At 32.9% G+C, this 26393-nt stretch overlaps 3 protein-coding genes across 7 annotated transcripts in view; 1 reads left to right on the forward strand and 2 right to left on the reverse strand.

Annotated features, from left to right (window-relative positions):
* LOC117211459 overlaps positions 1 to 21606 on the reverse strand; it is a 51205-nt gene extending 29599 nt beyond the window's left edge. For all 4 annotated transcript variants that reach the window (XM_033455371.1, XM_033455370.1, XM_033455369.1 and 1 more), the window contains exon 1: positions 21312 to 21606. The gene's annotated coding sequence lies outside the window, so the exon portion shown is untranslated. The remainder of the gene's footprint in view (positions 1 to 21311) is intronic.
* A 750-nt stretch (positions 21607 to 22356) lies between these two features.
* On the forward strand, positions 22357 to 24314 carry LOC117211456 (EARP-interacting protein homolog). The gene is made up of 6 exons (XM_033455361.1): positions 22357 to 22555; positions 22763 to 22988; positions 23074 to 23294; positions 23357 to 23538; positions 23632 to 23928; positions 24005 to 24314. The coding sequence occupies exons 1-6, from the start codon at positions 22514 to 22516 to the stop codon at positions 24165 to 24167; spliced, it is 1131 nt and encodes a 376-aa protein (XP_033311252.1). The 5' UTR covers positions 22357 to 22513; the 3' UTR covers positions 24168 to 24314.
* LOC117211457 (RNA-binding protein pno1) lies at positions 23936 to 25384 on the reverse strand. Of its 2 annotated transcripts, XM_033455363.1 has the most exons (4): positions 25176 to 25384; positions 24971 to 25060; positions 24345 to 24886; positions 23936 to 24189 (listed from the first exon to the last, which is right to left on the reverse strand). In XM_033455363.1, exons 1-3 carry the CDS (start codon positions 25275 to 25277, stop codon positions 24359 to 24361), a joined length of 720 nt encoding a protein of 239 aa, XP_033311254.1. In that variant the 5' UTR covers positions 25278 to 25384; the 3' UTR covers positions 23936 to 24189; positions 24345 to 24358. The 2 variants fall into 2 exon arrangements, with proteins under 2 accessions (XP_033311254.1, XP_033311253.1); XM_033455362.1 differs by lacking the exon at positions 23936 to 24189 and having other exon boundaries at positions 24333 to 24886.
* Positions 25385 to 26393: the final 1009 nt, after the last annotated feature.

Genomic DNA, 26393 nt, shown 5'->3' on the forward strand with positions numbered 1-26393 from the left:
GCGAATAGCGAGACATGAAGTCGCACGTAAATGTCGAAGAAATGAGCGTGATCCATCGATCCTTTGTATTCGTTCCTTTTGATTTTCTTCGCCATTTATTTTCATTTCATTCGTCACATTCATGGCATAGGTTAAAAACCAAACATCTGTAACCTTGGTGCATTGAAAGAAAGAAGATATGCTTCTAGCAAGAAAACTTTAATTTCAGAGAATTAACTTGAATTTCAAATTACACAAAACGATGTACATATCGCTAAATGTAAATTGCGTGCAATGTTTCAACTTTTGATGTTTTAATGTCTCAACAATAATGTTTCGTATTTTAGACATGATATTAATGCACTAAATACCAATTTTCAATGTCCATTCTCGCAGCGAAGAACACCATAAGACAGCGAGCTAATGAAAACCTACATAAATTCAAGATATGTTGTAACGAAAATCTATGGATCGGTCGTTTTAACAGATTTATGCAAATGATCTCGCGTTATCACGAAGAAAAACGAGCGTTCTCGGCTCGACCTAAATAAATTGCGATCGAACAAACGAGCACGAGTCGTGTTCCCTTGAGTTTCGTTCGCCAGACGAATTTTCTAACCGTCTAATATATCGGTTAGTAGCGGCTGCGAGAGATTAATTATCTAAGAATTAATTCAGAGAAAAATTCCCACCGAGCTCGTGCGGATCCTCTGACACCGAGGCGCAGGATTCATTTGGTCGCGAACGTTACGAGTTTCCGCCGAACTGATTATTTAGAAGCCTCCTGGGAAAAAAGACGCGATGTGAGATGGGCTTAAGGAGGCGATAATATCAGCGAATATATGTCCGTATATTTCTCCGATGCAGCCGACGAACGGGATCCCAGCTTGTATACGGGCAACTTCTGTATACAGGCTGGAGATGTCCTAAGTACACGTCTACATGTAGGATATGCATCGGTGACCGTGATGCCGCAACATATATGGTGTCCAAGAAGTACAGTTCGACTCTATTTATACAGAGTGTGTCTAAAAATATCAGGGTTAAATTTATCCTACTTTTCAATAAGATCAAGTAGATGAGAAAAGGTCGTGTAAACTTATGTCCAAAGATGCCTTATTATATATATAAAACTGTAAACGTTCAGTGATTTATGAAAAAATTTTCTTTATGTAAGTATTTATGAGAGGAAATATGACAGAAAACTTGCATTCCTACTGGAGGAAGAAATTTACAACGGCCATAAAAATTGATAAAAATCTTTAAACACATAATTTTTCAAGAAAAAAATTTAGGATGTAATTTATAGAATTTTAGTACCTATTCGACCTTACCTCGTTAACAGATGTTATAAGTTTATCCCAAACTTTTTGGATGACTTGTATATATTCGAAGAGTATAGGCGAAGAATTTGATAAATAACATTTTCTATATTTTACAGGGAAGCAATTTTTTAAGTCAGTATGTTGTCAATTAAGTCTATCTAATAAAAACACATAATATAATAAAAATTTGTATAAGAAACAAGTATAAGAGGAGCTTAACTACCCCCAATTATGAACACAAAAAGATTTTAATATATTACGAGGCGAAACGTTTTGTTATATTTTATTCTTGATTAAGATTACAAAAAAGAATGCTGTAATGTATTCTATTGATACAAAATGATATTTGAAAACGCAAGCTATTTACAAATCATTTCCTTGCGGTTCATCTTGCGCATTGTCACCCAACCATTTGCCATTAAATTAAGCAAAATTAGATATATCACCATCTATACATCCTGAAGGATAATCGTAACAGAATTGTCAAAATCTGTTTTTGTCTTACCCGATAAAAATTCAAAACGGTTATTTTATGCCGCCTCACAAGAGATAAGTTATCATACGGGATGAACAACGAATCTTGATCAGCCGATCGCCGAGATCTATAACGCAAGGTCGTTATGATTCAAAATTCATGACTCTATTCGCCTAAGAACATACCTAGAGAAAGATAAACGATGGACAACAAAAAATCTTTGGATAGTTTGAGTTGTAGCTTTAAAAATGTATCAAACGGAAACAAAACAATATTAAAACTTTAAGAGAGAATTTTACGCAAACTACAAACATATTTTACGCGTTCATAAAAATAATAAAAATATTATTTTTACAAGTCTGTAAAATTTAAAATTTGAATACTATAATTAATATCCAAGAATAATACCAAGATTGATGATTCGGGCTTATGCATTCTTTATTTTAATTTATGTAAAAAAACAATTATATTAAATATGTAATAGTTATCTTTTTATCCCATTTACAAGAAACAGTAACATCTCTTCTTCTAGGAGGATAAAACTGTTGAACATAAATCCTTCGACAAACGATGAGAAATTTGTTCAGCTAATATTAATATATGTCTCGGATATAATTATCATAATTCAGTAACGTATGCATATTACCGTATCTTAGAGTTATTTGACACAGCTTCATATTTCTCCTCGCTGAACACTTAAAGCACACGATATTTTTCTCTTCTTTCGTTATTACATCAGAAGCTAGTGCAATACCTCATGATATACAACAAAGTTTATTATTCTACGCGGAGTTCATGACCGAATTACAAAATGTTGATACCTAGACAAACCTTGCCTACTCTACTTTACTAAACTCTCAAAAATTCGAAAATTAAATGTGTCAATTGTCTTGTCCAAATATTTCACTCGTGGGAAATTCAGTTTCACCAATTCATCCAACGGACGCGAATTTTTGAAACTAACGGAACACACTGTATGTATGTGAACGAGCGTGAACGCGAGAATGTAGTGCACCAAGACCGTTGCACGGTAACGTTGCCTTTCACGTATATACGCGATCATGCACACGGTTTCATGGGTTATTTGCATAGTCTGCTCGACTGTCTGGCGGACGGAAGCTGACTACGAATTCCTGCTAGAGCAGTCGCCTGTGTCAAGTGCAGCTAATTCATTTTGCTGACTATACCAGGGCTCTGGCTCGATCCGTCCTTCGGATAATATTAAGACTCATAGCGCAGACCTATGACATCGGGAACCTATGACACAACCGGTCTCCACGCAATTCCTGTGGCCTCGATATCATTATTGATGAGTCGCGAAACGTCACGAGTCTTACAAGCTTACGTCTATCCTAAATAGAAATGGTACCGACAAGAACGTCATTCAAAGTGTAGAAATTAATGCATTAACTCGATAATAATGTTGGGAAGAATGGAACATCCTACCATTTTTTTGTTAAACGCGTTCGATGTTATTAATCTTCGGGACTTTTCTTCGATTCTGTCATTTTCAACAAATATTTGTCGTTGTACAAGTCATTTTAAAACCGTAAAAGCAATTTGTGTTTAATTGTAACTCGGGTAAAGTATCCTCCGAAAAGGAAAGTGGAGAATAATATTATTAGGAAATTTAAATTTTCTATATTTTTCATTAATATATGTTTATTTTAACATTATTAATATAATGTGTGTAATTTGTTTCGAGGTACAATTTTATTCGTTTTCTCGCGGCAGCGAATTAATGGTTCAACTGAATTGTTACGCGTCTATTTACGCTCATTATTAAGGAAGTATGTAATTGTTTCACGTATGTAAGGTGTGTTTTCATGCAGTTAAATGGGGCATGTTAGTGCATTATTGTTGATAACTGTAATTATGTGAATACTGGGTCGATCCGTGAGCTTTTGCGTATACTTTTGACAAACTGAGTGATTTTTACGAAAGAACGTTAGATAGATTAATGTCGAAACGGGAACACGTGTAAGAAAATGTAGATCATGTTTTTCTCAATTGAGTAACTACATTAAAAAGGATGTAAAAATTCGAGAACATATCATGTACTCGAAACATATAGTAGAGCAATTTTTATTAAAATTATAATTAATATTTATATTTGTGATATACTATTAATTATATCTCAATCCTAATGTACAGAAGATTTTCATAAATTTTAAACGAAGAAGAAAAGTAGGAAGCTAAAAATATAATCGCAATTAACGTTGTTTAAATTGAAATATGTATGTAGGTATGTATTACCCATAAATACGACCCATAAATTACGCGTAGAGAATCAACATAAAAGAGGAGTGGTGGATTAAACGCGGAAGTGGTTCCATAACGAGACAGTGATAAATGTTAGCAATTGGAATAGGAAATTCTGGAAAATTTTGTAGAAAGCTGGCATAGAGAGATCCGTTTATACAGACATTTTGGAATAAAATTCATCAAGTTTAATATAACATAACCCAGAAAATCTATAAAATAAAGTTAAAACGAGATCAAACATTTTAAATATTAGATATAAATCTAATAATAGGTATCTCTAAAAAATAATTCCAGTAGAATTGTCAAATATTCCGACACAATTTCTTCGTATTGAATCTGTAATCACAAGATACTGACAAATTTCATAAAAAAGATATGATGACAACGTACTTCCCTTTCTAATAATTTCACTCGTTTCAGCGCAAAATTCCCAATCTCTCTTCTACTGCGAAAAAAAAGAACCTGCTTACTCTTCGACTCGTGGATCACCTTACAATGAAATCTAAAGCCTCATCACCGATAATTCCGTCGAATCAACGTTTCGACTCAACAGAAAACGCTTCGTAATCGAGAGTAAAAAGAATCGTCAGTCTATCTTACTATCTTGTGCAAATAGATAATATCAAATATAGTGAATATCAATCATATATTAACTGTATGAGATTCATGTAAGCCGACTAAGATTTAGTAAATCAATATAGAATAATTTTAACATGGTAGGCAATGTTACTAATATACGCGAGTGCAGCCAATGTGCTATATAATAATAGAATGTTTGAAACGATGCGTATACAAAGACTCGTGAAAATATTCATACACTCCTGGAATTTTTTATGTACAGTATATATTTTACAAAATATTCTTAAATTTCATTAGTACTGTAACGATTATCCTGATTATATTGGTAAAATTTGAAACGGATCTTAAAATGCATGTATATAAAATTTACAAGATATTTATTGCACTTTGTAAAGATCATCAAAGTATTTGGATAGTACATTATTCGCTATATTAAGAAGTCACAACCTGTAGTGAAACTATCTTTAGCACTAACTGCATATTTAAGACTATTATTCATACCGTATACTAACTTTTTACTGGGTGTATGTTCGCAGTTAAATGTCTTGTAACTTCTATATACATTTTCGGATCGGTTTCAAATTTTGCTATTGCAATGACAACAGGCGTGACTCATGACGGTGGTAATGAAATGAAAAAAAATGTCATATATCACACATAATATATTCATAAAATAAATTCTGCGGTAGTTCGAATATTTTCGTGGGGCACTGTAATATATTCATACAAAAGCATAAAAAAATATAAATAAAGATGAGAATTAGGACGACTTTATTAGCGTAGCTAATACCAAGCTGATTAAGACTGAGGACCAAGAAGTCATCAGCAGGAAAAAGCCTTGTTTCGTTTCTTCCTCCTTCCAAGCCTACTAATCGGTAGCGTAAAATGAATTTGCCTAGGCAACAGTTTATGGCACACGCGTCGATTGACCTACATTGTTGTGTCACAGGAAGAGATGCCTGGGACTGAATTACCGGAACACCAGCGAGGGCAACGGACGAGCGTGAGGGTGACTTAATTAGCCAATTATTGTCATCGTGTATGGTACAGACGGTGGGGACAGGAGGCACAGAGCTCTGGCCACCTATACAGGTTCAACCTTTAACGACCGCCCGTTGTTACATTCGGCCCAGCTAAATTCAGGACAAAGCCGCGTAGACGTCAGCTTTATCCTTGAACTGCAACCGTCCGTTCAAATTTTCCACAAAGTGAAGCCTTCGTTAGTCGTATCTCTGCCCTTTGAAACTAGCCAATAAAGTATTTCACGCGTTTCGCGCCATTTCCATGGACGTGCATATTTATACACATTTACGTTAGACGCGGACCAGATGCAGAGATATAACGTGACAGATGTTTGCAACGGAAGGCTTATGGAAATAATTGAATTCTATTTAAGGTAATGTATTTTTTTCACTACAATATTTAAGAATTAAACAGGCGAAGATTATGTTTCTAAGAATTTTTTAAATATTTCTTTTTATCGATTAGAACGTTGAAATGTTGAGTAATTTGTGTTCTCAAAGAAGACTGTTAAAAATTGAATTTATCAAAAGAGGAATAGTATTTTCCTTGATGAATTAAAATTTATCAAATGTAGAATTTATAAATTAATAAGGAATCTAGATTATTAACATATTAAATATTGTTTTGTTTTTAATAATATTTTTCTTCGAGTAATAACTTTGATCCTGAAAATAGAAAATGATAATTTAGATTCTCTTCTCTCTTCTCTCTCTCTCTCTCTCTCTCTCTCTCTCTCTCTCTCTCGTATTTCTTTTTTTACATCATGTCCTCGAATGAGGTCGTTAACGTCATCACAGCGGTCATTGATTTCGCAGCGGTGACATTACGCAATTCGACAATTATATATTTCTAGTGGTACAGTGCACACGTAAAAAATGGAGACATGGTTTATTATGAGTTTCTTCTGTTATCTTCGATCCTTATCAAGTGATATACACACGCGTACGATCTCGTTATTACAAATATAAATCTGCATAGTGTCATCGACGTGACACCACCGCGATGTCGTATCGGTCATCTGCATCCAGGTCTTAAGAGACGCTACACCAGATGGTTGCGTGGAAATTCGAAACAGATGTCGGACGGAAATTGTATTCCGGATTGGTGAGAAAGTTCGAGGAAACTCGATGTCCTTCGAGATCCTTGTTAGGCACCGATATTGACAAACACGTGGTTGCTTGCAATCTCCTGGCCCCGAGACTAATACCTGCCTATCGTGAAACGTTAATGGCTATCATATTCCGGTTGGCAGCGAAAGGCAAATTGTACGCCACCGGTCGAAGATCCACAGGGAAATTACGTTTTTCCAAGCGCAACGTGTATGGATCACTTTGTGTACGGAGATACGGAACATGCCTCGATGAACAGACCTCTTATTACACTTGATTTCCTTTCAGGAAGACTCTATAAATAAACAAGACGCGTTGCAACTATGTTAAGTAACGTTGCACGCTCGAGTTTTAATGAGAATTTAGGTTTCCCGTGATGGTAGAGCGATGATGCAAATGGTGTTACCTCTATTGGAAAGTATCGATGTTTTATCGTTATGCCTGGTGTTAAGAATAGAACGCTTAATTATTATTCTGTTTGCCGTGGAAGGTAGAACAGCATTCAGGGTAGAAATTGTATAAATTTGCAAGTTAAATGAAAGGTAAATATAGGTCTTCTTTCGAAGGTCTTCCTCGACCATAATAAAGAACATCTGAATGTCTATTCGAAATAATCGTATGTATGGTTGTCTGCATAGTCAATTGCATTTATATTACATCATGTTGGTTATTTAATAATATGTTTCTCGCAGTAATTCAGCTACAAAGACTAGGACTATTAGATTATTAGATATAATATTACAGCTACAATAGAAATAACCGATTTGAGTATATTTATTCAACAACATTTTACTCTAACATCTTATTACAAACGTGTAAAATAGAGGTCTAAATATGATAAAACAAGCTATGTTGATTATATCAAGATAACGCGATCTTGTTATTATTATTCTTACTCCTACGCAAATTGGATGGTTTAGAATTTATATTTCGATTTTTCTACGATGCTTTCCCTTGTATTACATTATTTGGATTTTTCATGAGCTTCATATTAAAAAGAAATAATAATAAATCCACCAAAAAATAAAAATGGGGAATATAATAATTACGTTGTATTTTCCATTACTTACATGTTTCTTATAATGCTTCTTAGTATTCGTATTTTATACTACTTGAATATTTTATACAAACTATTCCAAATAAAAATGAAAATAAAAATGGCAAAATAAAAAAGGTGGCAATTACAATCCATTTTACTTTACTCCCACCATCTCATAACGTTTTATTTATAATTTCTATACTATTCAAACGTTTTATAAATGTTTTATCAAATGAAAATGGAAATAAATCGCGGGAAATGAATATTGCAAAGTGTAACAATCACGTTGTATTTCCTTTCCACTATTTTTTCCACTATTCTTCAGGTTTTTGGGCCACTTAGATATTTTGTGTAAAAACGAGTCGTAGGAAACAGAAGTAGCGCAGTGTAACAATTACGCTTTAATTAAGCAATTACACGCCAAATTCGTTTCGAAAGTACACTAGAACGAGGTAAGCAGACGATACTTTTAACAAGCAACGTGCCAGCTGTTTTTAGCTACATGTACATACTTCCTCCTGTGAATTCTGAGATGCATTGTATTCACTCGAGTTGACCTATTTTCGTTCGCATCACCTATTGGCGAAGATACTTTTCTATTGTAATCTTGTTTCGAGAAACGAGAGGGAAACCCGAAGATATTCGCGTTTGTGGAATGATACGAAATAACAGGCAGTCTATTGTATTAACGACATCCACAGACATTCTATTCTATTAAATGCTGTGGACTGTTATAATCATCGTTGACATTTTTTAAGAGATATACAGGGTGGTTGGTAACTAGTTGTACAAGCGGAAAGGGGGTGATTCTACGCGAAAAAAGAAGTCGAAAATATAGAATAAAAATTTTTTTTTTAATTTTTTTTAAAACCTACAGTGAGATCCGTTATAACGAGACGTGATAAAGTGCACGCGTACCGAGCGAAAATTCAAAGTCGATTTTCTCGAAAACAAAGCCTCAAACGAAAAATTTTTATTCTATATTTTCGACTTCTTTTTTCGTGTAGAATCACCCCCTTTCCGCTTGTACCACCAGTTACCAATCACCCTGTATATAATATGAAGAGCAGAGTAAAAAATATGATAAGTACATTTGTTGATTTTTTTACCTTAACGTCATTTTTTGATATTACATTGATTTTAAAACTTGTCAAACTTTTGGCAAAGAAATTTCGAAAAAATCTTTGTCTATCTTTGCGTATAAGAACTGCAAAAATATTTTCTGTTTACTTATATACATTCCTGACTTTGGAGCTTTTACTTTCATCCTACTTTTAAATAGCATTCAAGAAAGATGCTCCATAGTGAATTTCTTCTTAAACAGATTCTTACCAAGTTAATAATATCTACCAATTATCACGCAGTTGATAATGTTATAAAAAGAATCTCTTTAAATTTGCCAAGAATCTCTGTTTAAAACAACGTTTCAAACATGCAATACTCACGTTCCCTATTAAAATTCCAAGCTGAAATGTTCCTTTTTTTTAAGAACAATGAATTCTAAAACAACGACGTTACATCAGGCCACAACAATTAAACTACAAAAGAAACGATAAAGAAAAAAAAGTTTTCATTACATAAAGTCTCTTTACATCCAAGGCAACTTTCTACGATTAGCATTCGTACCTGCGAAAAATCGGCTGTTAACATTCCCTGCAATCTGAAAGAAAAAAAAAACAGACGAAACAAGTCCAGAATTTTTCCTTCTGATATATCGGTCACGGTGAAGTGTAGTGCAATTTATAAATGAAAAGTTTTCCAATACAGCCGCGGTATTGATGGTGTTAGCAATGACCTTGGCGATGAAGAGGAGGAGAAAGGACGTGGATGATGTTCGACATATCGGTTTTGCTGTCACCAATTTCCGGCTTCGTTCGATGAGATATCGGACACGGTGATCGTGGAAAATACAAGTTTTGTTGACGGCATTGCGCTATTGATAGGTATACCAAATCGTTCATTCATTGACAACACATTCATTCTCTCTCCCACGTTTCTCTCTTCCCACACGGCCAGATTTATCTGTCGAGTCTAGTCCTTCTTGATCTTTGTTGCTTAACTGTTATTGATTTACCACACATTCAGAGATTTCTGTTACGTGTACCAACAACTGTACGTGTTGATAGAATAACGACGAGCCTCATAGTTCAACTTATAACTGGTGAGATATGTCGTATCAGATACTACCAATTTTGATTTTTGCCGTAATTTTAAAAAATGCATGTCTGCCATGAGGTATTGTACGTGTGAGTCTGTTATTTAATGTAACTGAATTAAAGTATAAATAAAATTAAGCGATAAGTAGGCTGCGGATTTTTATGCATTTATAGGAAATTTAAAAGTGCAAAAATACATAGAATGCATATAACATGCAAAAACATACAAAATATTCAAAGTAGAATATTTATTATGATATTTAGAGAATGAGAGCGTATTTTGGTTCCATCTTTTCAATCGTATCCATAAAAATATAAAATTGCAGAAACAATCCGTAGTTTAATGATAATATAAACAATAATATACAAGCATGAATGTTATATTTACACGAATATTTTATTTCCCTGTTACGAAAATTTGCTCTCTGAAGCATACTGATCGTTGTTCCATTTCAAATTCATCGATTAATTCACCAGACGGGGCTTAAATAAAAAGCAGAGCAGCCGATATAAGAATGGATCAGCGTTCTCAATCTAGTTCATAACCAAGTATAATAGTAGCCGGTTGCAACATACTGGAAAGCGGTACAAACGGAAATTTCTAAGACGATTCACGTCGATTCGAGGACGCGATCGACAAAGAGGAGAACATAAATTCGAGAGCCACAGTTTCGAAATAACACTTTGCATCTCCACTTGGGATTGTTACTATTCGAACAAAAGATAAATCGTGCTATTCCTTAGGGGGATATAAAACATTGAGAAACCTCTTTGCCAAAGAAAACAATACGTTCTCGTTTTCTTTTCTCCCTTCTTTTTCCTTAGAGGGTGATATAGAAACATAATTGAAATTTACCGTGGTGAATCTTCAGGATTCTCTGTTCTTTTTAGCTAGATTAAATACGAATCGTTTAAAGTAATCCAGATCTCCACGCAGATAGAGAAAAGAATCGTAAAAATGAAACTTTATCTCGGTTAGAAACATTATCAGAACCACCAAATGAAGAACAAAAATATCTTTTTTTTTTCAAGAAACAACCAGGCCATTCTCGAAATTGGAAATTATATTCTAAAGATTTGATCAAATATTTTAAGAAAATATCGTTTAATCTTTTAACGAACTGAATCTCTGAACCGAATCATTCCAAATATAATAATTAGATCACGCTTATTTATAAAAATTTATATTTCGATGAGCATGACGAAAGGAATATTTTACTTTGATTATTTTGTACATTCTGTATATTTTTGCACCATAAAATTTTTCATAAATGCATAAACATCCACAATAATAAAAACGAATACAGTACAAAGATTGTTTTTCATATAAGAATCATAAACACAAAGTATTTTCAACCAATGAATTAGTTTCATCCAATTATTACTGGGTTATTAGCAAGCAATTTTAGTATAAACCCATTTCCTTTAATTGTAAAGCTATTGATTATCTCATTTGGATAGATCTCAAAAGCATCGTGTGTAAATGCATTATCTATGGGTCACATAAATTTCTCAGATCAGTAGGTTAATGGTTATCAGTTGATCATAGAAGAAATTTATACTTCCTCTATCAGAAAACTTCTTGTACCAACAGATAAAATAATACAAAATGAGACCGAGTAACTATTAGAACAGATACATTACTTTCGAATGAAGTTACAATGCTTCGAAGACGATAATGAACATCATTTTATCTAATTAAATACGTTTACAACTGTTCTTAAAAAAATGTCTGTAAATGCACGACCCTGTGTTACAAAAAAAAATGATATATGTATTTGAAAATAAAATTCATCGTGCCGCTCTAACAATAAAGTTTTTTGCTAAAGTAAAATATCTATTAGGTACATTTAGATTTTTTCAAATGATCAAAGGGCGGTTGAAACATCGACAAAAAGAAGATGATAGTGTAATTGTAGCAACCAGCTTCTGTGACACAAATATATATTCATTAAAATATCATAAAAATCTTTCCAGGACGAATCTTTAAAAAAATCGTAAACAATTCTGTCATAACAAAAAGCTAACATAAAATTTGAAAATAAAATTCTTCCCGTACCTCTGACAATATTACAAAGCAAATTTTCATATTCAATATATTTCAATACATTAGTTATTATAATAGACTTTCTTAAATAATTCAAGAACGACAGTAATTAAAAAAGGAAGCAACTATCAAATTGTCTGAATCGCCTAGTATAACACGTTTGCTTTTTTGCCATTGAAACTTTTCCTTTCCTCCGCTGGAAAAGCAACTTTCAATTTTTTGTGCTTCGCGATTTCGCTTTCACAAATTTGCATCATACATACATGTCGATGCGCCTACGTTCAACGAACACGGAAAGATATGGCGATATCGAGCTTTAGGCGTACTAGCAACACTTTACCGCGCGACAGTTTTCTCACTCTCGTTCGCATCAATCAAAAACTCCATTTCTTCTTCTTCTTCTAATAACGAAAATGTCCTGCAGTCGTGTCGTCAATTGCACGCACATCCACATAAACGGATGTCCTTTCTGTAAATGACAAACCGTCCCTAGTGCGTTCATAGCCTAAGGATGCACATTTTGTTTCGGTTTTGCATGTAAATACACAGACCCGTGCTAAACTGTGGATCGATACTCGCCACTTTCTCAGGCCGCTCTGCCGGCCTGTTATTTCCATCTCGCTTTTGACATTGAATTCACGTCATGTACCGTGAGGAACAAAAGACGATAAGACCGGTATCACCGTGCTGGCACAACGTAGGAAACGTGAGTTCCAAATGTAGTTGAATGCAACGAGCTCCGAGGATCAGCACAAGAAATAGAGAGATGCAACAATTGTTCGTGATGCTACGTGTTTGCAAATTGTTGGTCATAGTCGCAAGAAGAAACTGAAATCGGTATTTTAAAACTAATATTTTATGCATTTGAAGATGTTGGGCTTGAATACTAGCATTCGTAAGTGTCTAGACACCTATAGTCGACTAATAATAATATTATATGAATTTAAGTAAAATAAATAGTTCAAGGATGAGATAGTAATTAGAAACAGATGACTACCGTACTATCTTTCAGTTTATTACTACTTTTTACTACTATTTTTTGAGAAATTTCTAATCTTGTAAGAAGAAAGGTAGCGCAAGAATTCTCCGCAACACTTCAAATTTCCAAATTGTTGGTCATAGTTGCAAGAAGAAATTGAAATTGATATTTTGAAACTAATATTTTGTACATCTTTGAAGATATTCCTATTTCTAACGTTTGTAAATTTATAATAATAGTATTTGAATTTGAGTAGTGATAAAATAATTTATACAGACTGACAATTACAAGCTGCAATTTTGTTATTGGCTTAAATAATTTTTATTGTATCATAACAGCTTATTATAAGCCTACTGTAAGTAGGTGTGATAGTTCTGAAGAGTAATATCGAGTTTATAAATTGTTTAAAAGTAAGAAAAATAATAGCTCTTACACGACAAGAAGGAACTGTTGTAAATTGCATTACATATTGCAGGAAAGAAACGCAAGGCGAGAACACTTATTCGAATGCAATGAACTTCAAGGTAGTCTGGACAACCTAGAAATAGGAAAAAGAAACGACACCCAAGACTTCAAATAATGTTAGGGAACTGGTGTGGAAGGATCTACAATTCCAGAAATTTGTTAATCCTTTCTTTAACACTCTCTCGTATTATTTTCATTGCAGATATGACCGATATGATATGGAAATTTTATCTGCGTCCGTGTTATACTTACAGTGTCTTATATTATGCGCTTAGTAATAAAAGAATAGTGCAATTTCTTTATAAAGTCATAATAAAAAGTTAAATAAACGAAGCCAGTTCTCAAAAAATGATACAATTTACGTATGTTGTGTTATAAAAAATACCATACACGGTGTAAATCAAGATTTTGAAAATACTAATTTATTATACACACGTGTACAACCTCTTGAAAGTGTCATTCCTTTGTATATTGAACAAAAAATTGTGAATTTTCCATAAAGTACAGAATACTATTTTATAAGTACTAACAATAAACTGATTTACGTTAATGTGATTTTCAACCAATCATACGATAAGCATATAAACTTAACAGGAGGATTACATTCTACAGTTTGTTTTTCTTTTATCGAATACGAACTGTTTCATCTTCTTATCACAGTTGCGTATATGTAAGCCTTCTTTTCCTTTCACTACATTTACACAGTGATACTAAAATTCTACAAACTCAGCTACCTTAGTATAATTAAATTTCTGCTGTGCCGTTGTTAATTTTTAATATGAGAACCGTACTCTTTCTAAGAAAAATATAAAACATTGAACTCTGAGTTTAATATGAAAAACGCCATGAAATAGTCGTGTCAACATCTCATAGTAGGAAGGAAAGTGAAATCTCGTTTTGGTTTTCCAAACACTTCACGCTGTTAAAATACTGCCTCGACTCGCACTAGTCTACCTGACCGTATCTCCTCTGTTTTCGAAACGCTCGCGTAGATTATAAAAGGCTGGACAGGGAAACAAGCACGGAAAATGTCAGGGCCTTGTCTTCCAGCTTCGAGCGACGAGAACGTGTATATAAATATACAGGGTTAAAAAATGTTCCTCTGCTACTGGCTTTATAGTTTGAACGCGAAATAGCTTCTCATCGTCGATGTAAACGAAATTTCAATTTTCCTGCTTTTCTATATTTTTTATAAAAATATAAACTTATATAGATTCTACGTCGATATTAACTTTTGACATCACTTTTGAACATTTATATTTGTCGACGTTTGTTTCGTGTATTTTCGACTTTGATTTCTTGTGATTGATGACCGTTTATTATTGTTGATTTAACATCGTGGATGATAAAACATGGACGATCGTGTTAGCCTTTTGAATACGCATGTATGGATTTTTGACAATAATTTTTAACGCTTTTATCCACAGAATTTTAGGTATTTTCAGCTGTAATTGCAGAATTGTTAAATACTATATTAATATCAGTTATAAACAACAAACTCAGGCAGAGAATGCAAAAATTATACGGTTGTCCTGAAAGTTCGTTCCGATTTTTAAGGAAAATTCAAACGTGGCACATTTAAACATCAATATACATTTATTGAATTATTTTTTTCCGCACGATCGTTCTCCATCTTTCATGCGTTTTGAATATTTCATCCTTCCAGAACCTCTCAGGTTTCTCGACGAAAAACTTTTCAATATGATTTTTTACGTCGACCAAAGAGTTAAAGCTTTTTCCATAAGGGAATTTTGTAACGACCTAAATAGGTGAAAATCTGAGGGTGCAATGTCTAATGAATACGATGAGATTAGATCCATCCCAAGCAAGCTCCAACAACCTTTGTCAAATGGTCAAAGAATGTGAAGCCGCGTATTGTCCTGATAAAACACGACGCCCTTCCAATTCGCCAGTTCTGGACCTTTTCTGTTGAATTACTGTCTTTAATTCGTCTAATTGTGAGCAATACTTTTCCGAATTTATCGCCTGGTTGTTTGGTAGAAGCTCACAATACAGGATTCCTTTCTAATTCCACCAGAGCATGACTTTCTTCGGATGAAAACCGGCTTTTAGGGCGGCTAAAGGTGATTCATTCTGCTTTCCCCAATTTCTTTTCCGCTCAACATTATTATAAATAATCCATTTTTCATCCCCGTCACTACAAGCTTCCATGCTTGCACATAGTGTCTCCTCGTTGCGTTTATAGAGTCGCAAATAGAAATGCGATCCATCAGATTTTTTTGCGCTAAATGCTGTGGAACACATACATCAAAACGTTTTATATAGCCAAGCTTCGCTAAATGCTCGTGAATGGTAGATTTTGATATTTTGAACATTTCTGCTAATTCACGTGTCGTAACACGTGGGTTATTCTCGATCCGTGTTTTGATCTGATCTTCATCAGTGGTGGCGGCCCTACCCGGGCGTTCTTGATCTTCAAGGTTGAAATCACTAGCCTTAAACTTAGCAAATCACTTCCGCACAGATCTTTCAGCTATAGCACCGTCACCATAAACAGCGCATACCTCGTTTGTTGCTTGTGTAGCATTTTCGCCTTTCCGGTAAAAGAAAGCTATCAAATGCCTATAATGCACTTTGTTTCCTTCCATATTTAAGAGCGTATAAAACTAATAAAAATTAATGTATCCCAACTAAACTTTTTTCTAGAGATGCCTGAGATATCACCTTTTAGAACATGTACGCGTGTCATTTGTTTTCAATCATTCTGATATATTATTTTATGTATATTCATGTTTTGTAAAATTAAAAATTTATGCTTCTAAATGTTCTAAGCATTATTAACAAACACTTTCAATCATCTCTGTTTTTCGATATCAAGTAATTTTATTCGATATATTTATTGTAGTGAAATTAAATAACATCTTTTACCACCACTATAGTCATTCAAAATACAAACAACAACATATTTCAATAGCCACATAATTATCAGACTGTCCAACTTTTCATTGCCGATAAAATGTTTCATTTTCACTTTTGTGTAATACGTACAAACAACAAAAGTACCCAGCCCTTGTTTCGTTATTATCAACAGTATCATTCCCCTACCGTACATTATATCTACAGACGTATCATTCATCGGTAAACATATCTATGTATTGTCTAATTTCACGCGACGACAATTGTATACGTTATAAAAAACCTTTTATCAAAAATCTATCCTGCTCTACCTGACAACTTATCACGCTCCAGATTCATTATACTTTCCGCACAGTTCATCAAACCTACCCTTATCTTACATATCTGAATACCCATAAAACGCCCGCATTCCTCCCATTATCGGGCGAAATATATCGCTTCCGTTCAGCCTATCAGTCACGTTTTAACCGGCTTAATCGCGAATGAATAAATAAGTTGTTCATAAATACGTTACTCATCGAACCAAAGTTAAATAGGAAAAAAAATGAAAGACAAAAAATTTCAAAAGAGAAACAGGAGGAAGAAAGAATAGAAACATCAGTCGAATGCTACTACAGAGCTGCGTTATATCATTGTGATATCGCGCCATGCGGAAGATAAACGACACGAGAGAAGGGAGATAACACGGTCTAACCCGGCAGAAAAGAAATAATTTTTTATCTAACAAGTTCGTGACTATCATCCAGGCTCTAGGCGGAAAAGGAAAGAAGAAAGAAAAGAAGAGAAGGAGAAAGAGGTGATAGGTGGGTTGTGTGCTTAGTTGGAAAGTAAATGCACTTTTTGCTGCGTTAACTGCACTTCGGCGTTCTACCGGCTCGTACGGGCCGCGATAAGCGAAAGAATTTTCTGCACGCGACCATGCGACAGTATTGATTAAAACGAAACTTGAGGTGTACGGTTCGTCGTTGTTATATACCCGCTTCTCCGTTAAAACGCGAGAAAAAATAACGCTTCGACGCGTTGTTCGTCAGCGTTCACGAATTTGGTTATTCAGCAATAAGGGTTAGTTTCTTCTACGTTAGTTTCCTCTGTGTGTGAATTTGGTTGATTGCAGAAAGTTTTTCGTCTTAAAATCAGCCTTTTAAATTGATTATGGTTCGATTGACGATTGAAACAAAAAAGATCTTTCTTTTTAAGAAAAGAGTTGTAATACTAGTTTTTTTATGTAAATTGCAATTGACAATCGTTTAACTTTTAGGTTTTATTACAAGAATTACGATTTGTTTCAGCTTTAAATCGGTTTTCTTTGATAATAAATAATAGAAACAAATAATTTTGTATAATTATACAGTCTTGAATTCACATGATATATATTTAGCAAACCTGCATCGTTTCCTTCTAGACGAAGATATGTTCTCTATCTAGTTTCGATGAAAATCTCACGTATCAGAACTTTGTTCAAACGACATAACTTTGTCCCAAGTTTCAAAACTCCATTCACAAGAATGGTATTCAAAGAGCAAAGTAAAGAACCGTTTGCAAGAAATAAAATTCACAAAATTCATTTCCCTATGAAGTAGCAATATACAAGAAACCTATTCTAATTAATACCTAGATATATTCTACTAAGAAACAAGAATACCTACCTCAAAACCCGTAATATTTACGTTTGGCCCGATCATCGTACTACGGGCTATGTCCGTAGTTGTAGGTTAAGTAGTTAAGGTTCCTGAATTTCATGTTCTCGCCTAGCCCTAATTTCAACAGGCAGAAGAACATAATATTTAGAAAAAAACTTTGACATCAAATTGAAACGCGAAGTTATACATACATATCAACAATGATCCTTTCGTTTTTCCTTCGAACATGAGAAATTTCTCAACAAAAGTACAACATGACTGAATCAAGAATGATCCAAAGAACGCAGTAAAGTTGAAACATACACAAATCAAATAATATCAACTTTTATACGAGCCTTTCAAAGTGGTTAACCCCATATCCTGAATTTTTTGAAATTTTAATGCCAAAGCACTTGATTGATGTTTGCCTTACATAATTTCATCAATTTTCTCTACACTTTGTTTCGTGAAGTTAATCGATCTGGCAAATAAACTGCTCATATATTCATATATCGTACGACATTCGCTCAAGTATGTACTCGATAACTCCTCTAAATCCTCGTAGTCCAAATACGCCAGAAAGCATCTTTCGGCTGGCTCAAAGTCTAGAATCGTGTTCGAACGACATTTTCAAGGCTCCCAAGCGCCTTCGTGGTTGCCCTTGAAATGTACCACGAAAACGACGTCACGGTGGCAGTTCCGGAAACTGGTACACAGTCGCAGTTGTCGAGATGCGACTGCGAATCATTTTCGATCTGAGAGAAGAGAGGAGCGCAAAAAAGAGGAGGAACGAGCGACCGTCTTTTTCAAGGGGAGAAGAAACGAAGCGTTTGTTCGCGCCCAGGCTACAGGATGTCATCTGTTGAACAACTGATATACGGTCAAACACTTACGCGATGGTATATACACAATACACAGTGTGCATGGCGGTTGCCGCCAGTGCGTCTCGAGTCTCGAGTGATCGATCTCACGTGGAAGCGGACTGCCATGTCGGCATCGAGCTGACCGACGCGGCGGCAACGAGGTCGACCAAGAGGACGAAAACATCCCAACCGATCAATTAACCCGAGAGACCGAGTCCAAACGGTCTGCGGACGCTCTCGAACGAGAGAAAACCGACGGTGGCTGCTGGCAAGCCGGATAGCAGTTCGTTTTCACGCACTGAACGGTCGAACGACGTAACGCGCGACGATGCCGTTGCTCCTCTTCTTTTTCTTCTTCTTTCTCCTCCTCCTCTTCGTCTTCCTCTCTCTTGCTTTTCAAGCGACCGAAGAATACGCGCCGGCAATCGGACAGTCGACTTTAAAGATGCAAGAAGTTCCTCGATGGACGTGCGAGTTTAACGATCGTTTGCTCGATCACGATCAAGCATTCTTTCAATGAAAATTTTCGATCGCCTCACTAGAATAAATATGGAGACGATGAAGCAGCTGTTCGAAGATTTGAGTACGTTTAATCGTTGGATGCTAGTCGTAATAAGATCGGAGAATGTAGCGGGTGAGAATTGTACAGTAATCTTCTGATATGATTTTATCATTCAAATTATGATTTATACTGTATCGATGTAAGATATAGTATCATAGTAGATCAGATGTTATAACGGGAAACATTATACGTATGTATAATGCTTTTTCATAGTAGTATATCTTTAAATTTTTCCGTCGTAATTGTGTTTTACTAGACATATAGTGAAATATAGCAGCTGTGATATGTAAATATAGTACGTAGTAATAATCTTCTAGTACAATTTTATCGTTCAAATGAGCATGGTTTATTATGTACATAATGGAGTACTGTGACTGCAATATGTAAATATAGTACGTAGTAAATATAGTAGTAACCTGGTATAGTCATTCAAAGGATTGTTATAGCTTACTATACCGAAGTAAGATATGATTGCATAGTAAATTGAGTGTTACATGATCATTAAAAAACTATCTATACTATAGTATAGTATACCCTTTTCATCTTTTTGTAGTTTTCTATGATTTCTACTGTGTTTTACTATGTGTATAATGAAGCGTAGTAACTGCAATGTGTAAATATAGTATGTACTATACATCAGGCTATATATCACTATAATATAATACTGTAGCAACGCAGTGTTATGTATTATTATAGTATCATAAAAGTTTGCAATGCTAATATATAATCACTTATGTCACAGTCTACAGTTTACCATATTCACTGTAGAATTTACCTACTATAATAACTGTTGTAAGATTAACTCACAAAACACTGTAACAATGTATTTAACTTATTTAATAATATATTTAAACATTCACAACACTGACCAACTCTTTCTTCTACTGTTAAGCAATTACTGAGCAAAAAGTACAACTTTTTTGAACGATTCTACCTAAGATTTCTTATATTCTTGTTTTACTTTCTGTGTTAACGATATTCTGCAATTTTTATTTCCTCTTTTGACACAAAAGACATAAAGACAAAATTCTAAAACTAATGGAAAAGTTTCAGAAATTTTTTCGATGTTCATATCATTCGCGGAAACGCATATTTATATTCTAAAAATAGACCTCTAAGAACGATATAAATAGTATAATACTTTAAACAAATACGGTAATAAATACAGAAATCATAATAAATACGTAATAAGTACAGAAGTTATAATAAATACGCAATAAATACAGAAATCATAACAAATACGTAATAAAGTTACAGAGTGATGTTTACAGAAATGAAACTCTGAAAGTTTTAATGGTTATTCCTTTCATTGTATGTATAATATCACATATTTTTGTATAGAACAGAAGTATATGTATCAAACATTACAGTAACTATTATTAATGCAACAAGTTTTGTGTAATTCGACAATACGCATAAATATCAATTTTCTGTCAGAAAATCTTTGTAAAGTACAAAATAAATATATATATTTACCAATTTTACATTGTACTTGCTTAATTATTTTTGCTCCAAAAGTACGAAATAATTTCCATGAAAGTAAACTTTGCAATATTACATATATACCCACATTACACCACAGTTTTCTTTTCATCGTTTCAAGTTTCAATTAGGCTAAAATCATTCACTTGAAGAAAAGAAACGATAACAAAAAGCGTAATCTTAAAACTAGCAAACTTTGAATCGCGTGAATAAAAAAGCCATGAAAACGCTGGAACTATTAAATCTGACTTTTCGGAGAATCAACAATCAAACACTGCCAAAAACAATATCTTTATTTTTTAATTTTACTTTCACCTAAATCTGGTAACGTGATACGAGTAGTTTTGCCAGAAGAAAAAAAATACACACATCTCGCTGTTTTATCATAATAATACTCAAAGTGCGTGTTGAACTATGAGAGTGTCAATTGAAAGAAAGTAGAAATAATGCGACAAACGATTACTTACAGTTGATGTTGCCGGGTCAGCATGATTTTTTCAAAGAAATAAAAGCAGATACGTGCATTTATACGAAGAGACAATACAAATGCACACGTTTGTGCACGATCATTCAAAATTAATCACTTATTTAACAAAAGTCTATGAGACAAACCAGTCTGGAATTACATCGGCACCACACTTGAATCGTATATGAGCGCGCACTTTGCGACTTTCGTATGCGAGCACAGCGAATCCCGATAATCGTTCACGTTCGTAACACTACTCCGTTTGACATAATTTATCTGGTGACCCCACGGCTGGTTACCCGTCGGCCGACGCAAAGCAACGCAGGAGCTGCTGAGTGGTGGGGATATGACAGCGGTAACGGAAACATATAGATATCCTCGGAGTTTGCTAGTTTTGTGTCATGATTTTGTGGCGCCTCTGTATATCATGGCCAACACGTTCCAACCTTTTGGCGCGTTTGTTCAATTTTACTTCTTGCATGCTTTTGTTTTATATCTTCATTTATTACATTATTACATTACATATACTACATTTCAATTTTCTATTATAAATAAACAGAATTCTTTATAAAAATCTACGTACAAGATTCTTTCATATATAATACTCACCTACGTTCTATCACGAAGTTTGCGTTATATACATATTCAATCCTAAATGCACCATTTTAATATAAAAATCCTATGTTTAATTAAAAAAAATTTTCTTAAATGTGAAAAACATTATATTTTATCGTATTCTATCTAAATAGTATCAATCTTTCAATCTAGAACATTTCTTCACACGATTATATTTCATCGTATACATGATACATTTACAAAATTGAATCGTCATATACATACATCGAAATAATCGAATAGTAGTTAAATTGGTAAATAATTTTGAACATTTTTTAATTGTTTTTTTGTTAGTATTGAGTATGTAGAATCATCGAAAATTTTTTACTCTCATAATGTTGCATGTTTAATAACGAAATTTAATAACATTTATTTCTAGTCTAGTGCCTTCTAGCAGCTTTTAGTTATCACTTATTACTTACTTCACAACCTTCGCTTTTAAATAAGCGCATCTATAGATTTGTTGCATATCGCATATCTCTAGCGTCGTTGCTGCAAGTTTTGTTGACAGATTATATGTTTATGTTACAGCTTTGTTAATAAAACATATTTTTTTAATTTTCTGTAAAATATAAACTTAATTAAAAAATGGAAAATGATAACCCTGTAATATATGGCCTTGAATTCCAAGTATGCAATTCAGAATATGGAAAATCTTAAGTTACAAACATTCACAAATACTTCTCTTAATCATACATTTCTACAGACAATAATAATTTGAAATAAAATATACAGAACATAAATCTTATCATTCATTTTCATAAAGATTTATAATAATTTAATCTAAAGCACTAACCATAATTTCTATTGGTATTCATAATACTTTTTGCTTTATAGACAAGAGCATTGTCGGCTCAAACAGCAGAAACAGATATTGTCAGATTTTTAGTTGGAACACAATCATTGAAATTTAATAACAATCAAGTTCATTTGGTAGAACTTAATGAAGAAACAGGCAGCTTAAAGACTCAAATATTTCATCATCCTGTCGGAGAAATTTGGTCCTTACAAGCTTCTCCTACGGAGCCCAATATATTTATTACTTGTTATAATGCTTTAAATGGTAATTATGAGTAAAACTACTTTTCCTTTTTGGACATTAAAATGATAAATCCTAATTATACTTTAAAAAAATATGTTCTGTTTAGATGATGGTTCTTGTCGGATGAAAGGAGCTCTTTGGAAACTACCAGAACTAAAAGAATATACAAATAATGTTGAAAGTCTTAAAAACTTAGCAGACATTGATACTACGCCATATGGTACAGACCTTAAAACCATTGCTTATCATCCTATGGATTCAACAAAAGCTGTTTCAGTTGTAGATAATAAATTTATATTGTGGGATCTAGCTGAGAATGGCCCACAGGTAAAAATAGATTTCCAAGCTATTTACCAACAGATGTATCTTTTATTTGTTACTTTATTTAGGTTACTACTTCTGGCACTTTAGCTAGTAAAGGTCAACCACGTTTTACAAATGGAAAGTGGAATCCTCATAATGGTTGCAATCAATTTGTTACACTGAATGAAAATAATGTTCGTGGTTGGGACTTTAGAAATCCTGCTGAGGCATCCTGGACGATTTTATCTGCTCATTCTCAAATAATTAGGTATTAAATAAAAATTTGATTATTTATTTTTATTCATAATTTTTATAATTTTATTAAATACAGATTTTAATGTAATGTTACTCTTATATTTAGAGATTTAGATTTTAACGTGAATCGTCAGTATATTTTATCAACATGTGGAGATGATGGATATATGAAATTTTGGGACATTCGGTCACCCACAGAACCTATATTGTCCCGTATGGAACATTCACATTGGGTGTGGAGTGTTCGAATCAACCGTTTTCACGATCAATTAGTTTTAACTTCAAGTAGTGATTCAAGAGTAATATTATGCAGTATTGCATCAATATCTTCAGAACCTTTTGGACATATAGTAACTCCTGAAGATGATAGTACACAAAATGATTACAATTGCAAGAAAAACAAGTAATAATTGATAATTAAAATGTGGTGTAATTAAAATTATCAAAATATATAAAACCAAATTATATATCATTTCTAGGCTTGAAGATGGGGTTGTTGGTAGATATGAAGAACATGAAGATAGCGTTTATGCAGTTGAATGGTCATCTGCTGACCCTTGGACATTTGCATCATTGAGTTATGATGGTAGATTAGTTCTTAATAAAGTCCCCAGAAAATATAAATATCAAATACTTCTTTAAGTGAATTTTAATTTCTGTAAATCTATTAAGATAAATAATTTTACATATATTTCTGTATAAAATTTGTATTGAATTTTATTTAAAGAATCTTATATAAAGTGTACAATTTCCTTCACAAAATTTTTGTAAAGGTTTAATATAAATACAGTAAATATTAATTATTAATTTAATACTAACTTGTAGTATTTATTTTATAACCGATCTGAAACTCTACTTGCTACATTCCTGAGTTGTCCATAAACCTTTGATGGCGGACTACCCAAGATTAAATTACATATAGCTCTTCTTGCTAATTGTATGTTTTGAAAAGAACCGAGTATATGAATTTTACTATCTGCTAATACAATTCTAGTCTTTGTTACATTTTCTATTGTAAACTTTGTTCTTCCACCCTTCCCAGCTAATCTCCCAATTGCTCTAGAAAGGTGGTCACCTTTCAAAGGCTTTACATCTTGAATTTCAAATGTTTCTACAAATAAACCGTCTAAACGTAACAAAGCCAAAGCATCTTCCACATCAAAACCATAAATAAATGCTTTTACAAAATCAGCTCCTTTTTGTAAATTAGCAATATCAGGAGTTTCTGGAGCTGTCCGTAATTCTATATTTCGGGTTTTCAAATTAAATCTTATTTGTAATTGTAAATGTTCAACGATGGGTGTAAATATTTTCATCCAATTTTCTTTTAAAGGGGTATACCTATGAGCAGGTACAGATATCTGAAAATATTTTATTTTGCTTTAATAATAGTACACACAAATTAACTAATAAGGTTCAATTATTAGTAAAATTAAATTTTTCACCTTTCTTTGTTCACCATCTTGAATAATTTTAGCCCTTTTTGAAGTTATATGCGACTTCTCTTTTTCTTCTGCACCATTAATTAGTTCGACCTAACAAAGAACATATAATACAAAAAAAAAGAAATATAAAAATACTAAGTAAAAATAATTAAATATTGCAATAAATAAAAAAATTATATTTCTAGAACTTAACCTTAATACTTACTTCCATACGACTTTCATTCGCCTGTCGCTTTCTTCTCTCTTTCGGTTTAGTGAATTCATTTGTTTCTGAATTATTCTTTATTTTCTCTTTATCTATACTCATTTTTTAAAATTACTTAGTTACCAAAATATAAAATATATGACTATTATTTGCTAGGATACTAGGTGAATATATATCCTATGCCACGTGATCAATTGACATGTATATGTAGTTACAGTTTCGTGGGTCATGTACTGATATATATCATGCATATAAATACATATAGCATATGTCTACGTCAATTTACTTTGCAATCATACACATACATAAATGCACATAAAAGATATTTTAGGTATGTGTTTATAATACTTTCTTCTTTAAAGCGCAACGAGATATTCGTCGAACACAATGCATATTTAAAAAATATGAAAACTTTTATATTGTAAAAACTATTATCGATTATATGTATTTTCGATATTATTCAATTTTTTAATTTTTATGAGTTTTTATGTATTATCCTTTTTGTATATTGTATACATATAAATTAATAATTAATATTATAATTTAATTCTTGTACATTAACGTAAGAGGTCATAGCTGGTCATAGTGATACTCATGACAAAAAGGTTTCTAGAATTAATTAACAAGAATGAAAAAAATAGGTAACATTGAAATATTATATAGTATTCGATAAAAGCAATATGAAGGAAGATTTTGTTTGTTATTGAAAAAGAAAAACTTATTATAACTATCTTTAGAACCAATTTTAAACAATTACATGTAATAAATTTTCAAACTTGATGGAAAGTGAATTTAACTTTTAACTACTTTTATTTTTGTAAATATTAGTTATTACTTCTATAATATTTCACTAATTATAGTATTCCCTTGAAAATATTAATTAGTCTTACTCACAAATACGTCATTGTTTGTATATAAGAGATATGACCCCGTGTAATTATATTAACAAATGTATTTAGAAATTACGACATATCACTGATAAAAAATTTGGTTTTAAAATAAATATATTTATAAAAATTTTAATAAACAAAATTGAAGTTACATGAAACTCACAAATTCTTACTCAATTTGCAACTAGAAATAGTTACAGGTAAATATTTAGCATTATTTACATTAAATTCATAAGTTTACAAAAAATAAAGATTATTTGTTACTTTTATATTTTAAAACTTTCCATAAAAAATATTTCTGAAAAGATTTATATAGTGATTAATATTT

This window comes from Bombus bifarius, unplaced genomic scaffold (genome assembly GCF_011952205.1).
Source record: "Bombus bifarius isolate JDL3187 unplaced genomic scaffold, Bbif_JDL3187 scf7180000008234, whole genome shotgun sequence".
In the NCBI taxonomy this organism is placed as follows: Eukaryota; Metazoa; Arthropoda; class Insecta; order Hymenoptera; family Apidae; genus Bombus; species Bombus bifarius.